A 26,379-nucleotide genomic window follows, 5' to 3' on the forward strand; every position below is an offset into this window, starting at 1 on the left:
CACACATATGTTGTTTTACTATCTTTATTCTAAATAGCTAATTCTTTTTATAAAAAAATATAGCCAACTCTTATTTTATCTGCTCGTATAAATACGTTGATATACCAGATTTACTACTATTCACATGTATGCAATATTATATGGTTTTAATTGCTTACAAAAAATATAATGTCACTTTTTATGTATTAAATATTGAGAAATATAGCATGAAATATATAATGATGTTTGCATGCTTATTCTATTTACTTAGCCAAATCAAATTCACATGTGTTGATAATACGATTTTTAGAAAATGCCGACTTATTATAATAAGGCAATCTCAACAGGACACTGTATATTATCAAGTTTGTATATTAAAAGTTAGAGATAAAAGAGTGGAAAAAAAATGAGAGGTAAACAAAATTACGAATGCCTTTAAGATGGCATTACATTTTTATATAATCCTTTGCACGTTTTAAAAAAGGTACAAAGTGAAAAAACACAAAAAAAATTTATATTATATAAAAAAATTTACCTAATAAAAAAAAATTCAAAATATTAAATCTTTTTAAAAAAACAGTAATAATATGAAAAAGTGGGAGAAAAAATGGGAGGAAAAATGGGAAGAAAAATGTGAAAAAGTTCATGCGAGTACCATATATATATTTTGAAAATATATAAAAAGGCTATTTCTCAACAAAACGGAAATAAAAATAGAGTAAACCAAAACAATGCTTAAGCTATATTCCTATTAAAAATATACACATTATTTTTATGCGATTTTGTAGGTAGTAGTGCGATATGAAAAAGTGAAAATTATATATTTACAATTTTTTCTATATATTCAGCAAGCATTATATTACATACGTAAAAGATGTATATTACATATTTAACTTGAAAAAAAATATAATTAAAAAAATAATAATAATAAGTAAAAGTTATTTCAAATATATAAAATCAAAAAAGGCTTTCCTTCTTTTCAAAATGGTTTATCTTATGTGTCAAATTAAAAGATATTTCAAACTTAAAAAAAAAAAAAAGAAAAAACAAGGGGGGTAAATGCATATAGAGAAAATACCCTCATTTATCACGTTTAAAAAATGGAATAAACAAATTGTTATGTAATATGTAACATAAGTGTATATGATCAAAAATAGGGCAATACTTATAATAATTGAATAGTTCCCCATTTTTATTATTCAACCATGTATACTCTTTCTATATATGTCTTTCTCATGCTCATTTATGTATTTAAAATGAGAGAATTCAATTTTTTTTTCATATTAATAATTATTTGATCATTTTCATTATATATACCATTTTGTATTAATCGGTCTATTTCGCTTTTTAGATTTTCAACAATTTTTGCTTTATTAATGTTTACAATTGGATTAGAATCTTCCACACCATTTGGTTTTATTTCATTGTTATTTTTTTTCTCTCCTTTTGGTATAAGTTTTGTAAATTTGTAGTTACTGTTTTGATTTTCTTCATCATTTGAATCATAAAATGTTTCTTTTTTTTTTAATTCTGTAAAATAATTTGTCTTATTATAATATCTATTTATTACATCTTTATCTTTTCCAAATTTGTTTCCATCATTTTCAATCTGTTTGGTTTTATCTTGTTCTACATTTTTTTTCAAATAAAAATCACTTTCGTTTTCAATTGTATTTTCAAAATCGCTCAACAAAATTTGATCACTTTTTATTTCTTTATTAATAATAGTTTTTAATTGATTAATAATTTTTAAGAGAGAACGGAAATTATCTTCGAGTTTTTCATTATGTGTTTGATCATATATATATTCAAAATTTAAAACAAAATTTGATAACAATTTTAACATATCTTTTCTATTTTTCTTAACATTTTTTATATAATTTTCAATTTGGCTAATATGCTGATTTTTTCCATCATCTATTTTGTTTTCATTCTTTGCCTCTTTTAATTCTTGAAAATATTTATTACTTATAATTGTATTGTCTTTGTTATTATATTGGTTTAGTATTTCTTTCATTTGTTCATTTTCTTTTTTCAAATTTTTTATATCATTTTTTAATTTTTTATAATTTGTTTTCAATGCATTATTTTCTTCTAATATGCTACTACTTAAGTTATTATGTCTTACACTTTTTTTAAAATTATTTAGAGATTTTTCATAAGCAATTTTGATTTGTTTTAATTTATTTTCTATATTTAATATTTCACTATTTAATTCTTGATCTTTTATTTTTAATTCATTTCTACTATTTAATATATTTATTTCCTCTTCTTTCATTTTTATTATAATTTCTTTAACTTTATTTTTTTTTATTTCTAATTCATTTTTTCGTTCTTTTTCCATTTGCTCATATTTTTTTGTAAATTTTTTTATTAAATGCTCTTCTTTTTTTTTAAGTATTTCTTTCATTAATTTTTCTTCCTTTTCTTTCCATAATTTAAACTCATATATATTAGATGGTATGTTACCTGTCTCAACATTCAATTCATTAAGTACAGGATTATGATCTAAATGTTCATACACATCCAATCTGTTTTCCATCACATTTGGTTTTTTCTCTACCATTTTGTCTTTCTTCTCTTTTATGCTAAAATATATTTCTGCATTTATTTCAGAGGTTAAATATTTTTCTTTAAATACACTTAAATATAGAGATATGGTCAATTTCTGTTTATAATAGCCTTTACTATTTTCATTTTCTAATGTTTCCTTTAATTCTTTAATAATATTTTTTATATTAAACTCACCTTTTCCTATGTTTATATTATTATCATGTTCTTTAATTGATAATTCGAACAATATTTTTTTATTTTCAAAATATGACAATAGTTCACTTTCTTTCAATTCGACGTCACAATCCAGGTGGCAGTTTTTTAACTCAATCTGAAAGTGTAAATAAAAATGAAAAAAAAAAAAAAATATAAGTATAAAACATTTTCACTTGGCAATATAAACGATTTTCATTTTGTTCAATTTTTAAAAAAAGTGATAAAATTTACCTTTTTGTTTTCTTCGAAAGTATATAAAGGGGATATAAAACTGGTTCCCATTATGTTAGACTCCATTTTTATAAAAAAATTATTTTGTTTATTTTTATTTTTTTCTGCATATATGTTACTAAGTTCAAGGATATGACAATTTATAGCAGATAAAAAAACATTACAAATAATTTTATTATCATTTTTATCAAGGATTATAGGTAATCTTAAATTCCCTGTTATATTATTTGTTCGGTTATTTATATCAAAATATTTACCTCCATTTTTATGCCCTCTACCAAAGGAATAAATTTGATTATTGTCTTCATCAATTTGGTGTATCTTATTATATGACATGATATCTTGACTATCTGAAGTAGCCATATCATGTTGTACATTTGTAAAATTATAGTTATGATCACTGTCCGATTTAATATTGTTATAATTTGAATGGAGAGGGAAAGAAATAATTGTTGCTTTGAATTTTAGATTAGGCATAGAATTAGAGGAAGTAACTAAATCATAAGAAATTTGTCTAAAATCCGAATAAATTTCCCATGCCTCTTTACTATCATTTTGAAGTAATCCTCTTTTGTCTACCTCCAATTGCATTTTATTAACATAAATATATATATCATTAATTAAAAAATAATCATTTATTTCTTTTATTTTATCAATAAAAATTAAAGAAAAATGACATCCAACACTATTTTTATTATGCACATGATCATTAATTTGCTCGTTATTATTTTTTATATGGCCCATATCATTGTCATTACCTATTTGGCTATTTACTTCTTCTTCTTCATTTATACATGAGTTTGGTGTTATGGTATGTACAATATTTCCTACACTTACTTCAACATGGTTGTCTATAAAAAATTCTTTTTTATATTGATCAAAATTAATATATAAAAAAAAAATGTTCTTAAAATTAAATATATTTAATATATGATTAATTTTATTTTCTGTCTTTTCTGCATATATATTATTATTTATATTACGAATATTTTTTCCATTTTCATTATTTGGATATCTAGCCAAATATGAATTATCTAGCCAATTTGTTTTTTTTGTAGATTCTATATAATTTTTATTTATTGAATATTCTTCAAATTTTAAATTTATAGAAAAAATTAAATTGTTTGATATATAAAAATTACTTATATTTTCATATTGCTTATTTTCAATAAATTCAAAATTATTTATTAAATCTTTAAATAAACACTTAAAATATATATTATCATTATTTTCAAAATTTAAATCATTTTGTATGTCTATACTTTTTATTAAATTTATTATATTTTTATTTATTCCAAGATCTTTATTAGCAAATGTGTAATCCGTATTTACACCTTCTCTATTTTTATCATATTTATTTGGATCACAATTTGTATCCTCTAATTCATATTGTATTTTTTTTATTTTAATAAATAGCTCGATATTTTGAAAAAAAAAATTTGCAACTTCTGTTATTGTTCCATTTATAACACATTCATATTCATTTTTTTTTTTCTCTCGTAAAAATTCATGAAACTTTTTTATAAAATATCCCTTTGAAATATTACTAGACTCAATATCTTCAACATCAGCTAGCTTTATTATAAAATCATTACATAAATAATTATCTTCATTTTTTTCGATATTTTTAAAGATTAAAAATTTCAAGCTCATATGAACACACACAACTTCGTCGGCATCCATTGCATCCTACGCATTTTATTATTTTTCTATTCCTCTTTTTTTATATTATTATTTTTTTTTTCTTAATGGCATCACAATATAAAGATTGTATATTATATATGACGAGAATATCGTATGCTTATGCCACTCCTACATAATAAATTTATGCAAATCCAATTATGTTAAATAAACGGATGTAAAACTAGTACTACTACAAGCACAAACACGAAATAAAGGTGTAAAGAATAATATAAAGAAAACAAAAAGATAAAATGCCAGACACAAATATATATTAAAACATACTTTTGTATATTTTAAATCGAAAGAGAGACAATAATGTGTAATACACATGTCATCTTAATGTAATAAGGTCATCCAAGTTTGATATGCTAAAATAAAAATTATTATGGATATACGGATATGTACAAATGTGTATAATAATGTAAAATGAAAATGTCAAAAATGATGAAGCTATTTTTTCAACTTTTTTTGAAAAATAAGTTCTAAAATAAATTACTTAAAGTTGTAAGTATATTCATAAATGAATACCTACAAAAATATATATAATATACTGTAATTATGACAAAAATACACAAACAAAAAAAAAAAAAAAAACAATAAGGGAAAACAAAAGTGTGACATATATACTTTGCTTATATACGATTTATATATGATGAATTAAAATGTAATTATAAAATTAATTCATTAATGCCATAATAATTACGAGCCATGATTAAATAAAACTATATTGCAATAAAAATGTATAAAAAATAAAATAATTTAGTTCGTTCAAAGTAGAGAATTTTTACTTATAAGTTAGTTATAAAGAAAGAATAATATATATCTTTTTTTTTTTTTTTTTTTGTGTGTGTTATTTCTTTCGATTTAAAACATTGAATAAAATTTTTATTGCATAGTTGAAAAATACTTGATATTGAATTTTAAGAAAAAAAATGATACATTTACAATTTAAAAAAAATAAATAATTAAATAGCAACCTATGTATATTCATATATTGTAAGGAAGAGCATCCCTTTAGTTTTTTATATTCACCCCCAAAAGATAAATACAGTCACGATATAAATAATTATATATACTTCATTAAGTGGTATATATAGTAGTTTGTTTTTATATTATTTATATTTCATGTTGCTCATAAATAAGGAAAGAAAGTTATATATATAAATAATTATATAGAAAATAATACAGACATAAATATATTAAGTCCGTCTAAGGGAGTAGAAAAAAAAATGGGGGATAATTATTTTATGGATAGTACACATTATAATGATCAAATACATGAAGAGGAAGGAAATAATACCCTTGAAAAATATGATGAAAACTTAAACCATAAAAATGATATATTTATACAAAACAAAGTAGGCAGACTAATATCAGAAAAATATTTATCAGACTTTATAAATGAGGATATATTTTTTATAGGCGAAATTATAAATCAGCATGAGGATATAATTACCTTAAAATCAGTTAATGGTAAAATCTAAGAAAAAAAATAATAGCATTACCCAACAATCCTCTTTTTAATGTCCACACACGTTTGATGCTATATTTTTATTTATGCCTTTTTTATTTATACTTTTTTTATTTGTACCTTTTTTATTTGTACCTTTTTTATTTACACCTTTTATAGGGAATTGTGTTGAGTGCATAATTAAAGACTCCAATTTCCAGACACAATCAAAATATATTGGAATAAAAGGAATCGTTTCAAATAATTTAAAAGTCCTTGAAACACGAGGTATTGTATTTTTAGACGATGTTAATTTTGAAATAGTAAATGACTATATTGATATTAGCATAAAAAATGCAAACTCAGATGTTTTTTTATGTTCTTATTAATTAAAAAGGGTGAAATTCAAATATATTAAATACTTCAATATTTTTTATACCTAATTTATGATGTTCTTTTTCGTTCCATTTTTCCGTTAAATGGTTTTTAATTAAAGATAAAAAAATTAATAAGTTTTTAAATATTTTTTAATTAAAAAAAATTATTTAATTAAATGCACGTGCATAAAGACAAAACAAATAAACTTATGCCTGTTTGCAATATCGCTAAAAACGTTTGTTTAACTTGTAGATACTATATTCGTATGGCATTACACATATGGTTCCTCATGTCTATATAAGCAACATGTCATAACAGATTAAACTAATAAATATTCGAATTTGAAACAATAAAGTAATAAAAGAAAAATTCACTAATAATTTTCTTCCCCTCCATCTTAAATTTATTGAAGTTGTATACAAAATCTCGTATCCTCTCTCAATAATTTTGAAGTAAACAAAAAAAATCATATTAAGTAAAGAGATTTAAAACATTTATTTTCTTTTGGCATCCTTAAAAAGGAAGGTATTTGTCTTCTGCCACCAAGCTAAGCCAAACTACAAAAATAAGAAAAAACAAGAAAAAATAAGAAAAAGTGTAACATTAAAATATAAACAATATGTAAACTTATAAACACATATACTATATTTTCAAATTTCAATACCGTGGTAATAATGGGACGAATTGGTATTCCTCATTAATGCTAAACACGTGAAGTCAGTTCCATTTTGACTAGCTTTTATTTCATTTGATGTAACTGCAAAAAATAAAGTATAAGGCATATAATTGTGTATTCATTATTATGACAATAAGTATTTATTTATTTTTTTTGCAACATACTTAATTTCAAAACAAATATGTGATATAATATGTTTTCCAAAAATAAGTAAAAGGAAATATGAGCAACTCCATATCCATATCCTTTTGATAGGACATGCCCACCACTAGAAACAAAACCAATTATTTTTTTCGATGCTAAAATTATTTCTTCATTATTATTTTCACATTTTTGTGTATCAGACTGTTTATCTTCTGTTTGAAGTATATATGATATATTTTGTTTATTATTTGCATTTTTTTTTAATTCCCTTTTTTTAACGACTCTGTTTTTATACCTCGAAATAACTGGCTCCTTGGGCTTTTCAATTTTTTTACTATTATATATTTTCTTTGCTTCTATTTTTTTGTGAACTAGCCATTTTTGGATTTTTTTCGTGTTGGGGTATTCTACAAAAAATGCAATCATATATACATGCATATAGATACATATAGGTACATATACATAGATAGATACGTACACACGTTTGTGTTATGTCCGCTTTTTTCTTTTTTAAACTTACGAGTGAAAAATTTTATCAACTTCTTCAAGGATATGGAGCAAATGTGTGACAACCTTTTCGGGGTTCCCTCCTTGTATGCATAGACATAAACAGAAATAAAATAATTGGATAAAACATAAAATTTTGATTTTACATCTTCCATAAATGTGTAAAATGATTCTAAGTCATTTATATCATTTAATTTATTTAATGATATCGAAACAAATCGATTTAAAAATGTTTTAATTAAAAAAATATTATATGAATCTGTAACTCTTATAATTTTAATATTGTTATTAGTATAGGGATATATAGATATCCATGAATAATTGAATGGATTATTTATTCCTAAGCAATAATAATTTACTCTTTTATTTATAGGTTTTTTAAAATGTTTTTTTTTTGATAATTGCTCTCTTATATTATTATAAGCCATTCCACCAACAGAGTCAGGAAAATCTTTAGGATAACATAAAAAATCTAAACATTTAAAAATTTTTTCTCTTTCTTTTAATCCTATAGCTATTGATCCATTTCGAACTAATAAATTGAATAAAACTGAACTTTTTTTTTTTGCTGGGCATAAAATAAAAAATCTTTTATTGTTATTATCACTTTTATTTATTATTAATATTGGTATTTTTATATATTTTTGTGAATTATTTTTAATTTGTTCTTTTGTTTTTTGTAGTTCCGTTAAAATTTCATCTTCCTCTGATTCTTTTACACTCCAAACATCATTTTGATTATTCCTATCCATTTCTTCTTTTTTACATTCATCTAAAAAGTTGTCTACATAATTATCTAACATATTATTATCAAATATAGCATTATTTTTTCTTTCATTTTTCATGTTTATATCTACTTCGTTCACCAGGTTAAGAAATGTATTACTTTGCTTTTTTTCTTTTATAACATCATAAGGTGCAATATTCTTGTTTTTACTTAACATTTTTAATATGGCTAATTTTACTTTTTTTTTTTTCCTACTCCTTACATGTTTATATTTATTAATTTTAAAAGTTTTTATAACATTTTGTTTTATTTTTTCATTCATAAGTATATTATTATCATAGGGACTGAAATTATTTGCTTTCAATAAAAATTTATTTCCTTTTTTATTTTTTTCTCGTAAATAATTCAAAGCATTAAGACATGGGATGTTCTGGTTATTTTCCTTTTCAGTTACCATCTGTTCATTTATTTTATTACTATCCTCATTAGTTTGTTTATCTATATTTTCTACTAATTTGTCAGACAAATTTTCATTAATTTTGTAATTAAGCAGAAAAGGCCCAATTGTTTTAGGTAAAATTGCATACATAGGAATAACAAAATCTGTTGGTAATGTTATATGCTCATATTTGTAATGATAAATATCTTTTTTTTCTCTCATAATATATTTTGATTTAACTTTTAAAATATTTACTAATAAATTAAAACTATTAGGCCCAATTAATTCATACATACAAATATTTTTAATATGTTTTATATTCACTTTATTAGAAATTCTATTTATTTCACAAGATATTACATTTTCAAAGTTTTCTATAATTTCTTTCAAACAAACTGGATGAATAAATATCCAAAGATCCCTTAAAGTATCACCCTTATTTTTATTCTCTATTTTTTCTGTCTTATCATTTTTATATTCGTTAATTTGGCTAGCTAGATTTATTTTACTTTTTTTTTTATCCTTTTTTGAGCTTGTTGTTTTTTCTTCTTTAGATCTCCATAAAAAATATGCAGGGCATATAAGACAATTTTCTGCATTGAAAAAGTTTTGATTTTCTTCCTTACCAGGTTGATCTGTTTTGGTGTCATTTTTTTCATGTGCAGGATCATATTTATAAATGAACATCTTTCCTAATAAGATGCCTAATAGATATTTTTCTTTTATCATATTTGCTTGTTCAATATTTGTAATTTTTTTTAAAATATGAATTATATCATTTTCATTTCCAGATATTTGTATTACTTCTACATAAGACATGTCATGTATTAATGATTTTCTTTTATGATATCTAAAAATCCGTCTACTTATTTTACTACAATTTTTTAAAGCTAATTTATAACCATATATATCAATCATTTTAAATTTTTTAGAATGATATAAATGTGTTTCTAGCCAATTTTTTTTTTTGGCTCTAAAAATATATTTTTTATAAAAATAATCATGTGGCATATTAGGATTATTATATATTTTTTTTTTTTTTTTTTTTTTTTTCATTATTTTAGGTTCAGATATTAGCATTTCATCAAATGCCACTTTTTTACATGATAGTGGTACTCTATATGGATTAAATGACATACACCTTCTCCTTTTGTTTTTATGAATTCTTTGAAAACATCTTTTGAATATATTTCTTTTTTTTAGCTCGATTCCAAATATTTTTAAATCGTCTTCCTTCAAACTAAAAAATGATGAACTCCATAATATAACATTTTGATTAAATGATTTTATTTCAGAATTGTTTGTGATATCTTGGAGTGGTTTATATATTTTTTCATTGTTATTATTCATTTTGGCTAGTTTATTGTTTTCATTATTTTTTATATTATTTTCCTTTTCCTTATTTTCTTTCTTACTAAGGTGACTGCTTTCATTTTTTTTCCCATTTATGGTTGATTCCATATTAACAGTTCATAATAATTATAAATAAATAGATGATGTAGCAATTATTGTTAAGAGAGGCTTGAAAATAGAAAAAACATATTATATATACTTGTGATCCCCTTTGTAAATTTCTTTTTCTGTAGGAAATATTACACTAAAAGGGAAGTAAAAAAGAAAGATCATGTTTTTTTTTTTCTCCCTTTTCATATTTTCACCTTTAAATATTTCTCCATGAATAATTTGGCAACATCGAATTGTCAAACTTTTCCTGCTTAACTTTCCATATACATTTTACCCTATCCATTTAACACTTTATATATAAGTAAATATGCATATATATATTTTTTTTTAATTTAATTATATATATATATATATTTTTTTTTTTACATATTATTTAATATATTCGGGGTGAAAATGATGAGAATAGTGTTACGATTTTTTTTTCATTTCCATTACCATATTTATCCGCAATGTAATATAGATGAAAATGCATGCACATAAATATTTTTTCAAATTTAGTAAAAATATATTTTGAATATTTTTTCCATGAGTCACATATTATTATTACTACTATCTTTAATTCATTAAGTTTGTTCCATTTTTTACGTTTCAATATTGGATAGCAATTGTATAGAATTTACAGAATGTTGCAGACCTATTGGTACATAAATTTTGCTAACCTTTTTGATAAAAAAATAAAAATTACGTACCGTTGTAATCTACTTTTTGTTGTACATAAAAAGTAACCAATTATAAGTTGAACTGGAAATATGTGAAATAACTTTTGACAATGATAAAAAATAAATCCTCTTTTAAATTTAATAGTTAAGTTCATTTTATATCGTCATGTAAACACAAAATAAATGATAATATGTAGTCACACAAATAAATGTAATTAAAAATAAAATAATAGCAACGCAAATAAATGAAATTAAAAATAAAGTAATAGCAACAAAAATAAGACAAATCATCTTGGATGTATAAACAGCTATGTATTATTATTAGCCTTTTTGAAGTTCTGAAAAAATCGTCCATATCCTTGAAAGTTAATATATATATTAGCAATATATTTATATTCCCCTCTTAGTATGGAAATGAAATAATGAAAATAAATAAAAAAGAAGATAGATATGATAAAATATGTAAAAGAGAAGTATACAAATATAAAAGCGTATATATAGGTAACCACATAAATATGTAACCAAAATATTTTTATATTAAGAAACACTAGTGATTAAAAATTAGCAAAAATTGAAAAAAGACTAAAAAATATAAATATGGCCATTTACTTTTCATCCCATATGGAATGGCAAATCTATATATTAAAAGAGGAATATTTAAATAAAAAAACAAACATATATATATAATGCTTTCTTTTTTATATTATACAAATAAATGATACAAAAAATACACATCATATAGGCTTTAAACAATTACTTTTATATCATTATATGTAAATAATATTTTTTCATATTTAAACCATATTGGCAAGGAATATTGGAAGGTAACTACCATCATATGTATAACATTTTAATTAGACAAATGATAAGATAAGAATGTTTAATATACACTATTTTTTTTTTGAAAAATATAACTCAAATGTTCATATATCATTTTTGTGTACCTTCCTCAAATATTTAATTATATGTGTATATTTTTTTTATCAGATTACGAACACCATAATTATTCGATCGTTACATAATATTATTCTGTACAATCTCGAGTATAAACATATATGCATATAGGGAGATAATTTTTTTGATTAATTTTTCATAACACAAATATTTTAGCAAAGCTATTTTTCCCCTATATGAAACAAATCATTTTCTATATTTTTTGTTTTGCAAATCTTGTTCGTCGGCAGGTTGATTTTGGGTAGCGTGTTTTTAGACATATTGATTTGGGGGGGAGCTTGCTCTTTGGCAGTTTGCTCTTGGGAAGTTTGCTCTTGGGCAACTTACGCTTGGGCAACTTGCTCTTGGGGGATCTTAGGCTTTGGATGATATAATGCAATACCACGGTTTCGCATTGGTGGATACTTCTTCTTTGGCAAGGCACTCTTGTCATCATCACTTCTAAGGTTATTTTTAACTTTTTTTTTAACTTTTTGTGTATCTTCTAGCCAATCTACAAGTTTTTTGAGAACTTTTTCATTTCCAGGTTCCATTGTAATCATATGTTCCATATCTTCTATACTGTGAAATTCTTTTTTTTTAGTTTTCAAATTATTATAAAAATCCTGAGCGTCTGCGTGATCGCATTTTTGATCATTAATAGAATGAACAAAAAGTAAGGGCACATTTTTTGGCATACTGTCTATATCCTTATTTAAAGTATCAGTAGCTTCCAATAATTTATAAGCAAATTTATTAGTAATAGGTTGGTCATTAAATATTTTATCAAATGAATATAAATCTTTTAAATATGGATATGTTTGGCACGTTACATTTGGCATAAATCTAGATTTTGGAAATAAAAGAGATGATATTGTCATTCCCGGTATATAAAAATATTTCCATGAAGGCCGTTTTTTTAGATCTTTTGCTGATACCATTCCTGATAATGAACAGGCACCTTTTATATTTAGTCGATTATAATAATTGTATCTTCTTTGTGATAATAATTCCAATATTCTCATAACAATATTTCCTCCCATTGATAATCCAACTAAATACATTGGTAAAGGTGTTTTATACGGTTCTATGTTATAGTCAGGTCTTTTATATTGATTATGTCCTGGTTGGCGCGTACGTAAACTTCTGGCTAGAATTTTATCTTCATTGGCACAACAAATATCATATTCATCTTTTAAAATCAAATCACATTTCTTGCACCTTTTTTTTTGTTTTATTGCGTTTTTACCATTTTTGTAATCATTATTGGCAGCTTCTTTAATGATTGATTCATGTATACTATTCATATATTGAAGTACATCATCAGCAAAATCATCAAACTCCTTAATGTAGGTTTTTTCACCCTTTAAGCATTCTGATTCACCATGTCCTTGTAAATCTAGACCATAAACAGAATAACCATTTTTGTTTAATTCTTCAATCCAACTATCTTTATGGACATAAAAGTTGTCTCCATCATTTAAAACAGCCTTGTCATTATTTACTATAGTGGCATTATGTTTTAAATAATCAAATCGACAATGTGAATTTAAAGAGTGCACTAGAAATACTATTCCTACAGGTGCCTTGACAAGCCAATTAAATGTTTTTATCTTCAAGCCATGTTTATTTGTAAAATAACCAATATCAGGATTACCCATTATTTTCGGGTCTTTATTACCCGATTTTAACATAACATTGTTACCTTGTGATTCTTCTTGATATGGATCCATTTTTTTATATTATTATTTTTTTTTTTTTTTTTGTATTTTTTCTATCTATTAATATGTATATATTACTAGATGCCGTAATATTATGTACTTATGAAAAATCATAATTTAATATGAAAATATATATTTTTATATAAACATAATAATTTAAAACTTATTAAAAAAAAAATAAAATATGATCACTTATTAGAAAAAAAAAAAAACAACAATGACAATAATAATACAACAACATGCAGATAGTACTAATATATGGCTGGGCTTATTCAAATTATTAAAAACATGTAATGTTCGATTTAAAATGGAACATAAAATAAAAATATGTGAAAAAATTCACATGTTTTAGAAAATCTTGGATAATAAAAAAATAGTAATAAAAAACTTACATGTTTGTGAAAATAATGGAAAATAAAATATAATAAGAGAAAAATTCAGATGTTTTTAGAAAAATAAAGAGATATTATTACCCCTTTAAAATAAATAATAAAAATACCATAAAAGGTATAAATTCTATAATTTAGATAAAAATCCAAATATTTAAAAACATAAAAAAAAATAAATATTAAATCTAAAAAAAATTATTTTTTAAGATTAGTACATAGTCTGTACCCATAGTATAATTATATAAAATTTAGTATAGGGTGGTGACTATTTATCTACAAAATTAATTTTAAAATATTAAATATTCTAAAGCTAAAACTCATTAGAAATAAAAGTATATAGGCGAAGTATTAAAATCTATTTAAAAATAATATGTATATATGGCAATATATAATATATATATATTAAGAATATCTAAGCACTGTTATTCACATCTCTATTAAGGCAATTATATATATAATATAATATAATATAAATATATATATATATAATATAATGTTGTAATATAATGTAATATATATATTTATGTATATATTTTTGTACACAGTGTTAATATAATTACAACACCCTCCTAATTTTTTAATTGCATACTAGAGAAAATGCAAGTTAAAAAAAAAGGTTATTATAATAAAGTATTTTTTTTTATTATTTTTTCGGTGCTTAACACGTTTTTTATCACTTTCTAAAATAATGTGAATTGTTCTAAAAAATAAATTATTTAAAAAATTATATTAATTACTAAAAAATTATTTGAAATATAATAATAATTTCCTTTTCGGCTATATTTTTATTTTCTCTTATTGCTTATTTTTTTGCTATGTGTTAACAATTTTTCTCAAAAGCGAGTTGTAATTATAAGGGATTGTTTATATATATATTTTAGGTTCAATGTTTTTTTATTCTGCATGCATATTAGTTAAAAATTAAAAATTCTTACAAAAAAGGAAATATATAACCTAATAAACTGCACCTTTTAGAAAGCGCTAAGTATATATATAACCCCCCTAAAATAACAACAAGCAATAATAAAAAAAAATAAATAAACAAACAAATAAATCAACAAAAAAATAAAAATAAAAAAAATAAAAAATATAAAATTGACAGGAAAATTGGTAATTACTTATTTTATTAATGAAACTCTTAAATATTGCCTAAAACCATACATTTAATGTGTCAATTTTTATTGTATATATATTAAAAAAAAAAATAGATGATATATTAATTTCCATTATACTATTCACAAAATATATTTTTAACTATATTATATGGTTAGCTTAAATGTTAAAATTTGTATGACTTGTTCATATAATAATGTATTAAATTTTTTTTTTTCAACAGATTTGTAACTAATTTAGCTAGAAAAGTCATAAACCATACAATTGTCTCACCTATTTTTTTAATGTTTACTTTAATTTTATATTATACTAAATTAATATCCTTAAAGCTTATAATAATAATTTATGACTTATTTAAATGTCAAAAAAAATATATATAATTGAATATACCGGTTTTAGTTAACATACTATGAAATTGTAAAAAAGCGGTTATAAACATATTTTCAAAAAAAAAAAAACGATAAAATATATGTTACAAAAAATATTAAAAAATAAATAATTTAAAATGAAGTAATAAAATAATGTATATATCATTCCCATTTTTTTAATATATACATTTCTGTTTCTTCTTAAATGGTTGCACATGTTAGGGTATATGTATTAAAATTTTTAGAAAACTATTTTTGGTACCTATTCTTCCATATTTCACCATCGATTATTCAAAATAGGCATGGGATTTTGTATTTACCAAAAGTGTCTGGTGGTACTTCCACTATTTGCTAACACCTAGTGTTACACAGGTTGAAATTGTTGGAAAATTATTGTAAAACAATTGTAAGGTGTTTACAAAATAGCTGATTTTGTTTTAGTTGCGGGATGATAGGTTTAGAATCCACTCTGTGACTTTTTTTAAAATTCGTTCGTTTCCTGGTTCCATAGTTAAAACATGATCCATATCGTCTAAAGCAAATAGTTCTTTATTATTTGATTTGACGTTATTAAAAAATCTTTGAACACCACCAAAAAAGCAAGCAGTATCCTCCCGTGAATGAACAAATAATAATGGTACATCTTTTGGCAAATAGCTAATATCATTATTTAAATTTTCAATAGCTCTAAATAATTCATAACCAAGCTTACAAGTAACTGGTCTTAATGATACATTTTTATCATATTTAAATATATCATTTACGTATGGGAATTTCTTAAATTCTAATGGCGGAAGAATTCGTAAACTAGGAAAAGTTGCTGATAACATTTTTCCAAATGGCATATAAAAATATTTAAATGAAGGTTTTTTTAGCATTTCATCGATGGATATCATACCTGCTAATGATATAGCACCTCTTATATTTATTTTATTATTATTAGCTGTTATATCTTTCGATTTTTCTAACGTTTCTAAAAGACGCAAAGATATATTTCCTCCCATTGATTGGCCCATAATATAAAATGGAGGTAATTTTGTATTTATAATATTATTATGTAGAGAATTTGCATTTTCACCACTATTAAGATTACTCTTATATTTTTCTAAACATAATGTATCATGAACTCTATTAATAAATTGTAAAACATCATAAACCATATCATCAAATTCTCTAACATGTTTCACTAAGTTTTCCCATCCTTCTGATAAACCATGACCTTGTAAATCTAACCCATATACACTTATTCCTTTTTTATTAAATTCTTCAACCCAACTACCTTTATATATATAATAATTATCTGCATCATTTAGTATAGCTTTTTCATACCCTACTAATGTAACATTATGTTTTAAATACTCAAAACGTGCATTCCCACTTAATCCATGAACTAAAAATAAAATAGCCACAGGATTTTTTATTTCCCATGCATATGTTTTTATAGCTAGTCCATTTTTATTATTAAATGTATCAATTTTAGGTCTTCCGTCTAATTTTTCACTTTTTTTATTGCCACCAGATGAGCTACCTCCTTTCTGTTTATCGTTTTCACTTGATTGATTGTCAGGCATTTTAAACATAAATAATCATGCACATATATATACATCAATCATTAAAAATCGGAAATTTAAATAAATGCAATATAACCAAAAAATATATCTTATTTCAAAAAAAGAAAGTATAATAAAATTTAATTATTTATGAAGCGGAAATAAAAATAAAAATTTCAAAATTGTTTGCAACACATATATGCAAGTATTATATTATATATTTTGATGAGTATATAAATATAATTATGTATATATTCTAGACTTTTCCTAAGACTTTGGAATTTTATGTAATAAAAAATATGTAACTTATAATCTAAAAAATGTATTATATATCATACACAAGTTATTTGATTTGATAAATATTCATATATATGGTATATAATTTTTATACTTATATATATATATAAGCTTATTATATGCTTTAGTACTATAGAAATCATATATATGATGATAAGTATGTGAAGTGATAAACTTATACTAAATTTAAAGCAGTTTATATTCTTATCATTTTGTAATTATGTAACCTTATGTATTTAAATAACGTAAACAAGAAAAATAAAATTAAAAAAAAAACTATTTCAAAGATATAAAGTTGAAAAAATGCTTTATATAATTCCCATTAATTTAAACATTCAATCAATTATATAAAATAAAAATAATATATAATGAAAGGAAATCATAAAAATATTTGTTTAATAAACAATATATGAAAACAAATATAACTAAAAAATTAATTTTTTCATTTAATTTTTACACCTTTTTAATGAAATAAAATCATTTTATGAATTATGGAAATTTCCATTTTTTTAAATTATTAAAAGGTGTTATAACTTGTTTAAAATATATAATTAATGATTTATTATTCACATAATTAAAAGGGGAAAAAATTATATTTATATATATAATATAAAAATCACGGAATAATCTATCGATTTTATATTTGTTTATAAAACAATTATTATTTTCATTTTTATAGATTTTATATATAACGGTACGTACAGTTTATTATATGTATATATTTACGCATGCGTATTTTATATAATATTTGCACAACAAATTAATTTCCTTATATTTATAAATCATAAAACGAATAAAGGTTTACCCATTTAAATGTATTTTTCATTTTTTTTCGACAATAATTGATTTGCTATATAATTTTTATAAAAAAAAAAAAAAAAATGCCGCTAGGTGTTCCTATGAGAAAATATTTATTTATCGTATCGACGTCATTTATATGTATGGCGATGGGTTCATGTTGTGTTCACTTAATTATGAAACCAGAAATGAAAGAATATGATTTGTCAAAACATTTAAATGATAGAAATAAAGCAATTGAGCAAGTTCAGAATGAAATATTAAAAAGAAAAATATCCTAGCTAGTCAGTAAAAAAAAAAAAATATATATTTCCTTATATACACAAAATTATCGATACCCCCTTTTGTTATTTCTCCAAATTATATTCTTTCCCTTATTACACTATGGAATTAAAAAGAAGACAAAAAAAAAATAAAAGGAAACCAATTCATTACAACTACAAACACGCAAGTTATTCTTTACAATCATAATTTACTATGTCCTAATTAATTTGTTTTTCTTTAATTAATTTCATAATTCGTTTAAACCTATTTTTTTCTAACTTGTTTGAAAATTTTTTCGAATTTCAATATTTAAAACTTATATTTTTTAATGTTTTGTAAACTCATAGACAATCACATACCTGTGAAGTCCATAAAGATAAGATGCGCCTTTATAATGAATTATAAAAGTGCAAAATAAATGGCAGCAAAATGAATAGCAGCAAAATGAAATATAAAAATAACAAAAGTTAATGAAAAAGAAAAAAGAGAGATATATATGGATAACAAAAATATGCATATTAATCTTAAAGATTATAAAAATTAAATAAAATCTTAGTAAAAACAAAACTATATACAAGCACATGGATGTATATCACTTTTTGAAAGTTTGCTTTAAAATTAGACACGTATAAATGGGTATGTATCAGTTTTCTCTTTTTTAATTACTATATCATATTAATTATAATGCTTCTTTTCTATAAATTGCAAACTGTTGAGTTATTCACATGGTGAGAAATTTTACACTTGCTCATATGAAATACGTAGCAACTTTGTTAATAACCCATTTTGAATCATTTCATTTTCATATGTCTGAATCAAAAATAGATTTAAGATGAGAAGGAGCAACACGATATACCCAGACATTTCCTTCACGTCTATCTAATCTCGATGTTCGTTGTCTTGCTCTTTTTCTAGTAACAATTAATTCTCTAATATCTTCGATTATTTCTCTATTTAATGACCAATAAGAGTGTCTTAATGTATGTACATTTGATCCTAACCATGTAGTATCTATTACATCTACATCTAACCAATCTCTATTATCTCTATAACAATAATTGGGTTCTATTCCAGTAAATACTAATAATGTATTTCTAAACATAGGTGGTTGATGATGTAAATTAGTTTTTAAAGGTATATTATTTTGTTTTCCTTCAAAAGAACTTTTATAATCAGTATTATATTTAGCACCATGATCTCCATATTCATTATCAACACTTATATTACTACTATATACATCTTTTTTTATTTCAACTTTTTTTTGTTTTATATAACAAAATCGAATAAGATTTAGAAATTTGTTCATAGAATTTCTAACACATGTTGTAATAGTATTTTTTTGTTGTTCGCTAGCCATTTCACAATTTTCCCAATCAAAATCGGATGGAGAATATTTATAATTTATATTATCATTTTTAATACTCTTCTTATTTTTTTTATTATCTATTTGTATAGAATAACAATCTAATTTATTACTATCAAATACATTATTTTCTGAACTACTAATTGACCATTTTGAAAAATTATTTTTAGAGACATTTAAATCAAATACATTTTTACCTAAAGATTTTGTTCCGCTAAATATTTCAGCCCATTTAAGTGCCTTATCATTTGAATCACAATAAATAGATATAACTGTACAATAAGATCGAAGAAATATATATTCTTTATTTACAAAATCATTTAAAGAATATTCAGGATTCATCATTGTTAATGTAATTAGTTTCATTTTGTTTTTATTATTTTCTACATTATCTTCTTCATCAATAGTTGAAAACAGTTCACCCTTTACAATATCATGAAATGATAGTAAAAACATTCTAGTCCCCATACTATGAGTAATTATATGAATTTGTTTTATTCCTATGAAAGGGTAAGGTATCGACAAATGAATTAGCACAATGTGACTTCCCAAAGAGGGCAACATGATCCCATACACAAGCATGAGAAATAAATCCATAAAAAAGAGACAGTACAGAATAAGAACAGACAAAGCAAAGAAGATGATACTTACCATTATTTCGAAGGGTGTCTAAAAAGGATTTAAAGGCATGGTGAATTTCCTTGTTTTTCGAATTCTCTCGTGCTATAAAAAATTCTAACATATTTTTACCAGAAGGCCAATTAAATAAAAAGAGTTTAATATAATTTGGAAAATTACCAAAGGATGCCATTTGTCCTAATATTTGTAATGCTTCTAAATGGCTAGTATTATAACCATGAATAAAAATAACAGCTTCTAAAGAACCCGCCAATTCACATCTAACCCATCCTTCTAAACTTAATTCTTTAATATTATCGATCCATGAATATAATTTTTTATTAAAACTTTTTTTATTATTTAATATATTTTCATTTTTTGTTTTTTTAATAATTTTAATTTTAACTTCATTGTCTTCTAAATCATCTGTTTTTCTTTTTTTATCTCTTATCATTGGGTAAGTACTTTTTTTTTTATTTATATAACCAGTGATATATAATCCTCTTTCTGCATCTATAGATATATGTAAATCTGTATTATATGTAATACCAAAATTTGGCATATGTGGACATAAGTTTTGAAGTATAATATTCATACATTTTGTTTTATATACATTTGTTATATATTCAGAAAATAATAAACTTTTATATTTTTTTTTTTTAATTCGTAATTTTGGTAATGTTCCTGAAAATGTTTTTGGAATAAATAATTTCTTATGTCCCATTATCCATAATTTTTTATTTTTTTTCATATCATTTTTTATTGGATTATTATCACTAATATTACTATTGTTATAACTTTTTATAAACTTAAAATTTTTTAGACGAAATATTGTCCTTTTCATACTATATCCTATTCTTTTTTTTACTTTTCTTTTTATTTGTTTACTTGATGTTTTTTTAATAAATTCTCTAGATGTTTTAAAATTTATTTTTTTTTCATCTCGACTATTTGTATCTTTATTTTCAACTTCTTTACTTTTTCCAAATTTTACTCCACCATTACTTCCTCTTTTTTTTTCTTTTACCCCAATCTTATCATTTGAAATTCTACTTAAAATTGGATCATTTGATTTTAATTTTTTAACTTTTTTTATGGCTACTTTATCAGTTTGTTTCTCTGAAATTGTTTGTAAACTATTTGCTTTCTTTTCTAAGTTAGACTTATCTTTTGTATTTCTTTTTTTCTTTTTTGTCTCTACAGACATGTTTGTACTTTCTACTGGTATACGAATTGCCCCATGTTTTATATCATTCCTTATTATTTTATTTTTTTTATTTTTTAAATTGATGCTATCTTTTTTCATATATTTTTCATTTTTTCGTTTGTCCAAAGTGGTAGTACTTTTCATTGTGTTCACATTTTTTATACAACCACTTTCAAATATTATTTCATTTTCTTTTTTTGGATTATCATTCTTTGAATTTTCTAAACTATTGTCATTATATTTGCAAGATCGAAGTCCATCAAAATTTTCATAATCCAAATCATCTTCTATATGTGGTTCCAAATTATTTCGTACTATAAATATTTTGTCTAGTTCACATCCATTTCTATAATAAGGGGAATCTTTTTCAATTGTGTTTAAAACTTGAGTGGGTTCTAATTTTCTATCTACATCTAGTTGTTCATTAAGTATGTTTTCCATCTTACCTGAATCAGATTCGATAGATTCTACATTATGATGAACATTATATTCGGGTTCATTTAAAGTTGGTTCATCGAATGTTAATTCATTAATGTCATAACTTAAATTATATAAATCATCATAATCAATACATTTCCCTTTTAAATAAATCTCACTATCAATCATTGAAGATGTACGTAATTCAGTATCAGTAACTTTTGTATGACTATTTTTTTGATACTTTGAATTAAAATCATTTGCTAAATCTACATCTGAACATTCAGGATTTTCATCACTATAAGCATTATTAGCTATTTTAGAATAATTTATTCGTAAAATATCATTACTAGCTTTTTCGACAATTAAATATTCACAACATTCTCTTTTTTCTACAACTCCATGTTTATAATAATTAGGTTTTTTATCTAACTTTTTTTTTCTAATTGTTTTTTTTTTATTATTTTGTAAAGTCAGATTTAAGTTGTAAAATACGACTCGTGGGAATGTTCGATAAAATGCTCCACTAACACAGCACTCTGTATCTGCAAGACCTGAAAAGAGAAGAAGAAAAAAAGACTATTATTAAATAAGATTATAAATAACTTGACAATGTGTATAGATAAAGGATGGCTTTACCTATTGCCAAATCATTGGGGTCACAACTCGTACGTCCATATCCAATCTTAATGCACATAAAACCAGAACCCGTTTTCAAATCACGGCATTTAAATGGTCCAACAGGAATTCCATGATACCAATAGCCAATCAAAACTTCACCTTCTGAATGTATTCCCCTCCAATAACCAAATCCATGAGGTCTTCCTTTTCTGTCTAACTCTCCGATATAAAAAATGATATGGAAATTCATATCAATACCTTTTATATTTGTTCGTTTTTTATTTTTTTTATATGTTTGTTTTTTTTTTTTTAAAAAATTTGTAAAAAAAAAAGAACATTTTTCTTTTTTAATAACAACATTATATCCAATTGCACTTTTAGTATTACTTTCAATATCTTCATTTTTAATTGTGTCTTGTTTTTTATATAATGTATTAAATAAATAGCTATTCATTTTGTTAAGGTAATATGCATCTATATTGTTAGGGACTCTAAAATGTATTATTTCCTTTTTTATGATTGAGTAGGAATTTAAAAAAAACGTATCTAAATATAATTTAAGTAGATGTGGATATATTAATTTATTGTAAGTAGCATATAAAGAAACAACTGATATAAGTATAGTATAGAGTAACAAATTAATTATGTCTACATAAAAAGTATTATAAATTTTTTGTAGTTGTAAATTAAAATAATTTTTTTTATCATATAACTTTGGAGAAGAATCTAATAAATCATTTTCTTTTTTTTTTAAAAATAAAAAATTAGAATAAATTATAATTGGAATTTGAATAAGAAATAAAAACATAAATAAAATAGTTAATCTTCCTGCTAATAAATAATTAGAAGGGATACCTAATTTTATAAGTAAAACTATACATATTAATAAAATTCCATAACAAATAGATTGTATAACACTATTTAAATCATATATATTTAAAAGAAAAAATATATCATTCTTCCCTAAAATATTACCACCATTACTATAAGTATCATCATATCCATCTATTCCTGGCTCATTAAAAATATATCCTGTTGTTAAATTTTTTGATACTTGAATTATTATCTTTGTTATAACAGCATATAAAATAATATAGCTAGCACATTTAAGGGAACTATAATTATAAAATGTTCCCATATATTTTCTTAGCAATTCTCTATATTTCATAAATTTTAATGTTTCTTCAAATCCTCGCACATTATTATGTATTCCATAATTTTTATTATTTCCAATTTTATTAATCTCATTCTGAGTTTTAAAATTGCATTTTTTTTTATTATTTTTTTTGTCTAATTTAGTAATACCCTTTTCATTGATCAAAGGGATATCATCATTCAATGTGGTATTTTCAATTTCTTTTTTGCTTTTTTTCAAACCTTCACTTTTTTTTCGTTTTTTTTCCACGTCATTAGCATTAAAATTAGAATTGTTCTGTCCTGAGGACATACTAAATTGTGTTTCTAAATGTTTACTATTTCTTTTAATATTATGCTCTTCATAATTAAATAAAGTTTTACTTTTATTATTTTCCTTTCCTAATTTTTTCAAATTGTGGCTATCCTCCTTTTCAAGTGAAAAATTGTTTTGTTTATTTTTTGATGGCTCTACATATTCCTCTTTCAAATGACTACTAAACTGTATTTTATCATTTCCCCCAGTAGGTGTAGTAAATATATTTTTTATTTTTTTTTTTTCGTTTCTACAATTGTCATTCTTATTTTTCTCGAAATTAGTTACATCATTATTAGTAGCAGTATTGGGTTTGCATAAAAAGTCGTTGATATTTTGAAACATAAAGTAGTCATTATTTTTTGAACGGTTTCTTTCTTTTTTTAAAATTTGACTCGATTCAGACTTGAACTGACTTGATGAATCATTATTTTCATATGGTCTAGCAATTCGATTTTCACACACAAATTTTTTACTTGAATTTTTGCTAAGTAATATATCTACTTCAACATTTTTTTTACCACATATAAGGGGAATAGTATCTCTATTTTGTATTCCCTTTTTAGATTTTTTCTGTTTTTCTATAGACTTATTCAAAATACGGTATTTGACAAACTTTTCATTTTGTTTGCTTTTTCTTTTCTTCCTTTTTTTTTTATGCCCCATAAAAAATATTAAATAATTATTCCGTTTATTTAAAAATGAATTATTTTTTTTCAATTGTTTTGTACGAACAAATGAGGACTTGTCTTTATGTACAAAACTTGTATAATTAATCAAATTCTGATTGTAATTACTTTTTAATGGCCTCGCTTTTTCTGATTCTTTTTTTTGGTTATCATTTTTCTTTTTAATTTTATCAATTAATTTTAACTTAATTGGGGTTGCATATTCATTTTTATGTATGACTTTTTCATTGTGATTTTTGTCATATTCAAAAAATAAAGTTCTTACATAATTATCATTTTTTATGCTTTCATTATGTTCATTCTCAATATAATTAATTCCATCTTTTAGTAATATATTGTATATATAATTTTTTTTATAATTTTCCTTTTCCAATTTATTATAGCACACTAAACTTTTTCGTGCATTCATTCTTAATCCCTACATTTAAATGTACATAGACATACGATATATACTGTATAAATATGCATGAAAAATATGTCACATTCTTTAAAAAAAATGTATTTCTACGTTTTTAATATAAATATTTAAAATACAAGCACATAAATGTTCTACACATTATTTAATAATCATGTATTATTTTTTATGTTTAAAAAAACAATGTGTATATATACTGGTGTAAATAAATCTTAACAACATAAAGATAAAGAAAAATATAAAAATATATATTTATATTTTTTCCCTTAGTTCTAGAATTCCTTTTTAGTATACCAAGATATGCATAGTATTAAAAATACAAAAGAAAAGGGGAAATTATATATTATGCATTTATATATATATATATATATATTATATATATATTATATATATACATATATAATGGCATAAAACAATAGCACCTAATGCAATACAACAAAACGAGTATGGGACAATTTTTTTTTTGTAACTTAAAAATGTAAAAATAACAAGTGTGTATGTAGCATATATTATAAGCATGTGTATGCTATTAATAATGCTATACTATTTTTAATTTAAAACTATTCGAATAATTAACAAACGAGCATTTATAATCACATAAAGGTGCATAAAAAAATTGTTTTTTAAAAATATGCACTATTTTTTTTATTATTCTCATGAATTTACCAATATTTTTGTATTATTAAGCCTATAAATCATTTCAAAAATTACAATATGAAAAATAATAGTTTAAATATTTATTTGAAATTTTGTATTTTTTTTTTCCATACACCTCCTTTTCACCCTCATAACATCAACTATGTGTAATAATTTTTAAAATACCCAAATTAAAATAACGTAAACATATATATTAAAAAATTATTTTATAAAGCTTATTATCTTTTTTTATTTTACTGTTTCCCTATTTACGAGAGAAACGAAAAAATATGGCATCCCCTATCATTATATTTCACAATAATGCCTATCATAAGGGTCATATAGCAACATACACAATTGTAGCTCTTTCACTGTCTTAAAAATTTATAATTATATAATAACATAGGTTAACCTAATTTAACAC

General features: G+C 22.7%; 7 protein-coding genes across 7 annotated transcripts; 2 read left to right on the forward strand and 5 right to left on the reverse strand.

The window, feature by feature from the left end:
• Positions 1 to 1,222: 1,222 nt before the first annotated feature.
• On the reverse strand, positions 1,223 to 4,662 carry PVVCY_1202080 (Cg7 protein, putative; the record flags this gene model as incomplete). The annotated part of the gene is made up of 2 exons (XM_008625218.1): positions 1,223 to 2,863; positions 2,980 to 4,662. The coding sequence occupies 2 exons, from the start codon at positions 4,660 to 4,662 to the stop codon at positions 1,223 to 1,225; spliced, it is 3,324 nt and encodes a 1,107-aa protein (XP_008623440.1).
• Positions 4,663 to 5,891: 1,229 nt separating this feature from the next.
• Positions 5,892 to 6,501, forward strand: PVVCY_1202090 (conserved Plasmodium protein, unknown function; the record flags this gene model as incomplete). Its single annotated transcript, XM_008625219.1, has 2 exons — positions 5,892 to 6,135; positions 6,293 to 6,501. The coding sequence occupies 2 exons, from the start codon at positions 5,892 to 5,894 to the stop codon at positions 6,499 to 6,501; spliced, it is 453 nt and encodes a 150-aa protein (XP_008623441.1).
• Positions 6,502 to 7,003: 502 nt separating this feature from the next.
• Positions 7,004 to 10,444, reverse strand: PVVCY_1202100 (ribonucleases P/MRP protein subunit POP1, putative; the record flags this gene model as incomplete). The annotated part of the gene is made up of 4 exons (XM_008625220.2): positions 7,004 to 7,047; positions 7,155 to 7,247; positions 7,331 to 7,717; positions 7,831 to 10,444. The coding sequence occupies 4 exons, from the start codon at positions 10,442 to 10,444 to the stop codon at positions 7,004 to 7,006; spliced, it is 3,138 nt and encodes a 1,045-aa protein (XP_008623442.2).
• Positions 10,445 to 12,383: 1,939 nt separating this feature from the next.
• On the reverse strand, positions 12,384 to 13,772 carry PVVCY_1202110 (lysophospholipase, putative; the record flags this gene model as incomplete). Its single annotated transcript, XM_008625221.2, has 1 exon — positions 12,384 to 13,772. One exon carries the CDS (start codon positions 13,770 to 13,772, stop codon positions 12,384 to 12,386), a length of 1,389 nt encoding a protein of 462 aa, XP_008623443.2.
• Positions 13,773 to 16,067: 2,295 nt separating this feature from the next.
• Positions 16,068 to 17,201, reverse strand: PVVCY_1202120 (lysophospholipase, putative; the record flags this gene model as incomplete). Its single annotated transcript, XM_008625222.1, has 1 exon — positions 16,068 to 17,201. The coding sequence occupies one exon, from the start codon at positions 17,199 to 17,201 to the stop codon at positions 16,068 to 16,070; it is 1,134 nt and encodes a 377-aa protein (XP_008623444.1).
• A 1,157-nt stretch (positions 17,202 to 18,358) lies between these two features.
• Positions 18,359 to 18,556, forward strand: PVVCY_1202130 (conserved protein, unknown function; the record flags this gene model as incomplete). The annotated part of the gene is made up of 1 exon (XM_008625223.1): positions 18,359 to 18,556. The coding sequence occupies one exon, from the start codon at positions 18,359 to 18,361 to the stop codon at positions 18,554 to 18,556; it is 198 nt and encodes a 65-aa protein (XP_008623445.1).
• Positions 18,557 to 19,341: 785 nt separating this feature from the next.
• On the reverse strand, positions 19,342 to 25,313 carry PVVCY_1202140 (conserved Plasmodium protein, unknown function; the record flags this gene model as incomplete). The annotated part of the gene is made up of 3 exons (XM_008625224.1): positions 19,342 to 20,402; positions 20,554 to 22,698; positions 22,784 to 25,313. The coding sequence occupies 3 exons, from the start codon at positions 25,311 to 25,313 to the stop codon at positions 19,342 to 19,344; spliced, it is 5,736 nt and encodes a 1,911-aa protein (XP_008623446.1).
• Positions 25,314 to 26,379: the final 1,066 nt, after the last annotated feature.

The sequence above is a fragment of the Plasmodium vinckei genome (assembly GCF_900681995.1).
Source record: "Plasmodium vinckei vinckei genome assembly, chromosome: PVVCY_12".
NCBI classification, from domain to species: Eukaryota; Apicomplexa; class Aconoidasida; order Haemosporida; family Plasmodiidae; genus Plasmodium; species Plasmodium vinckei.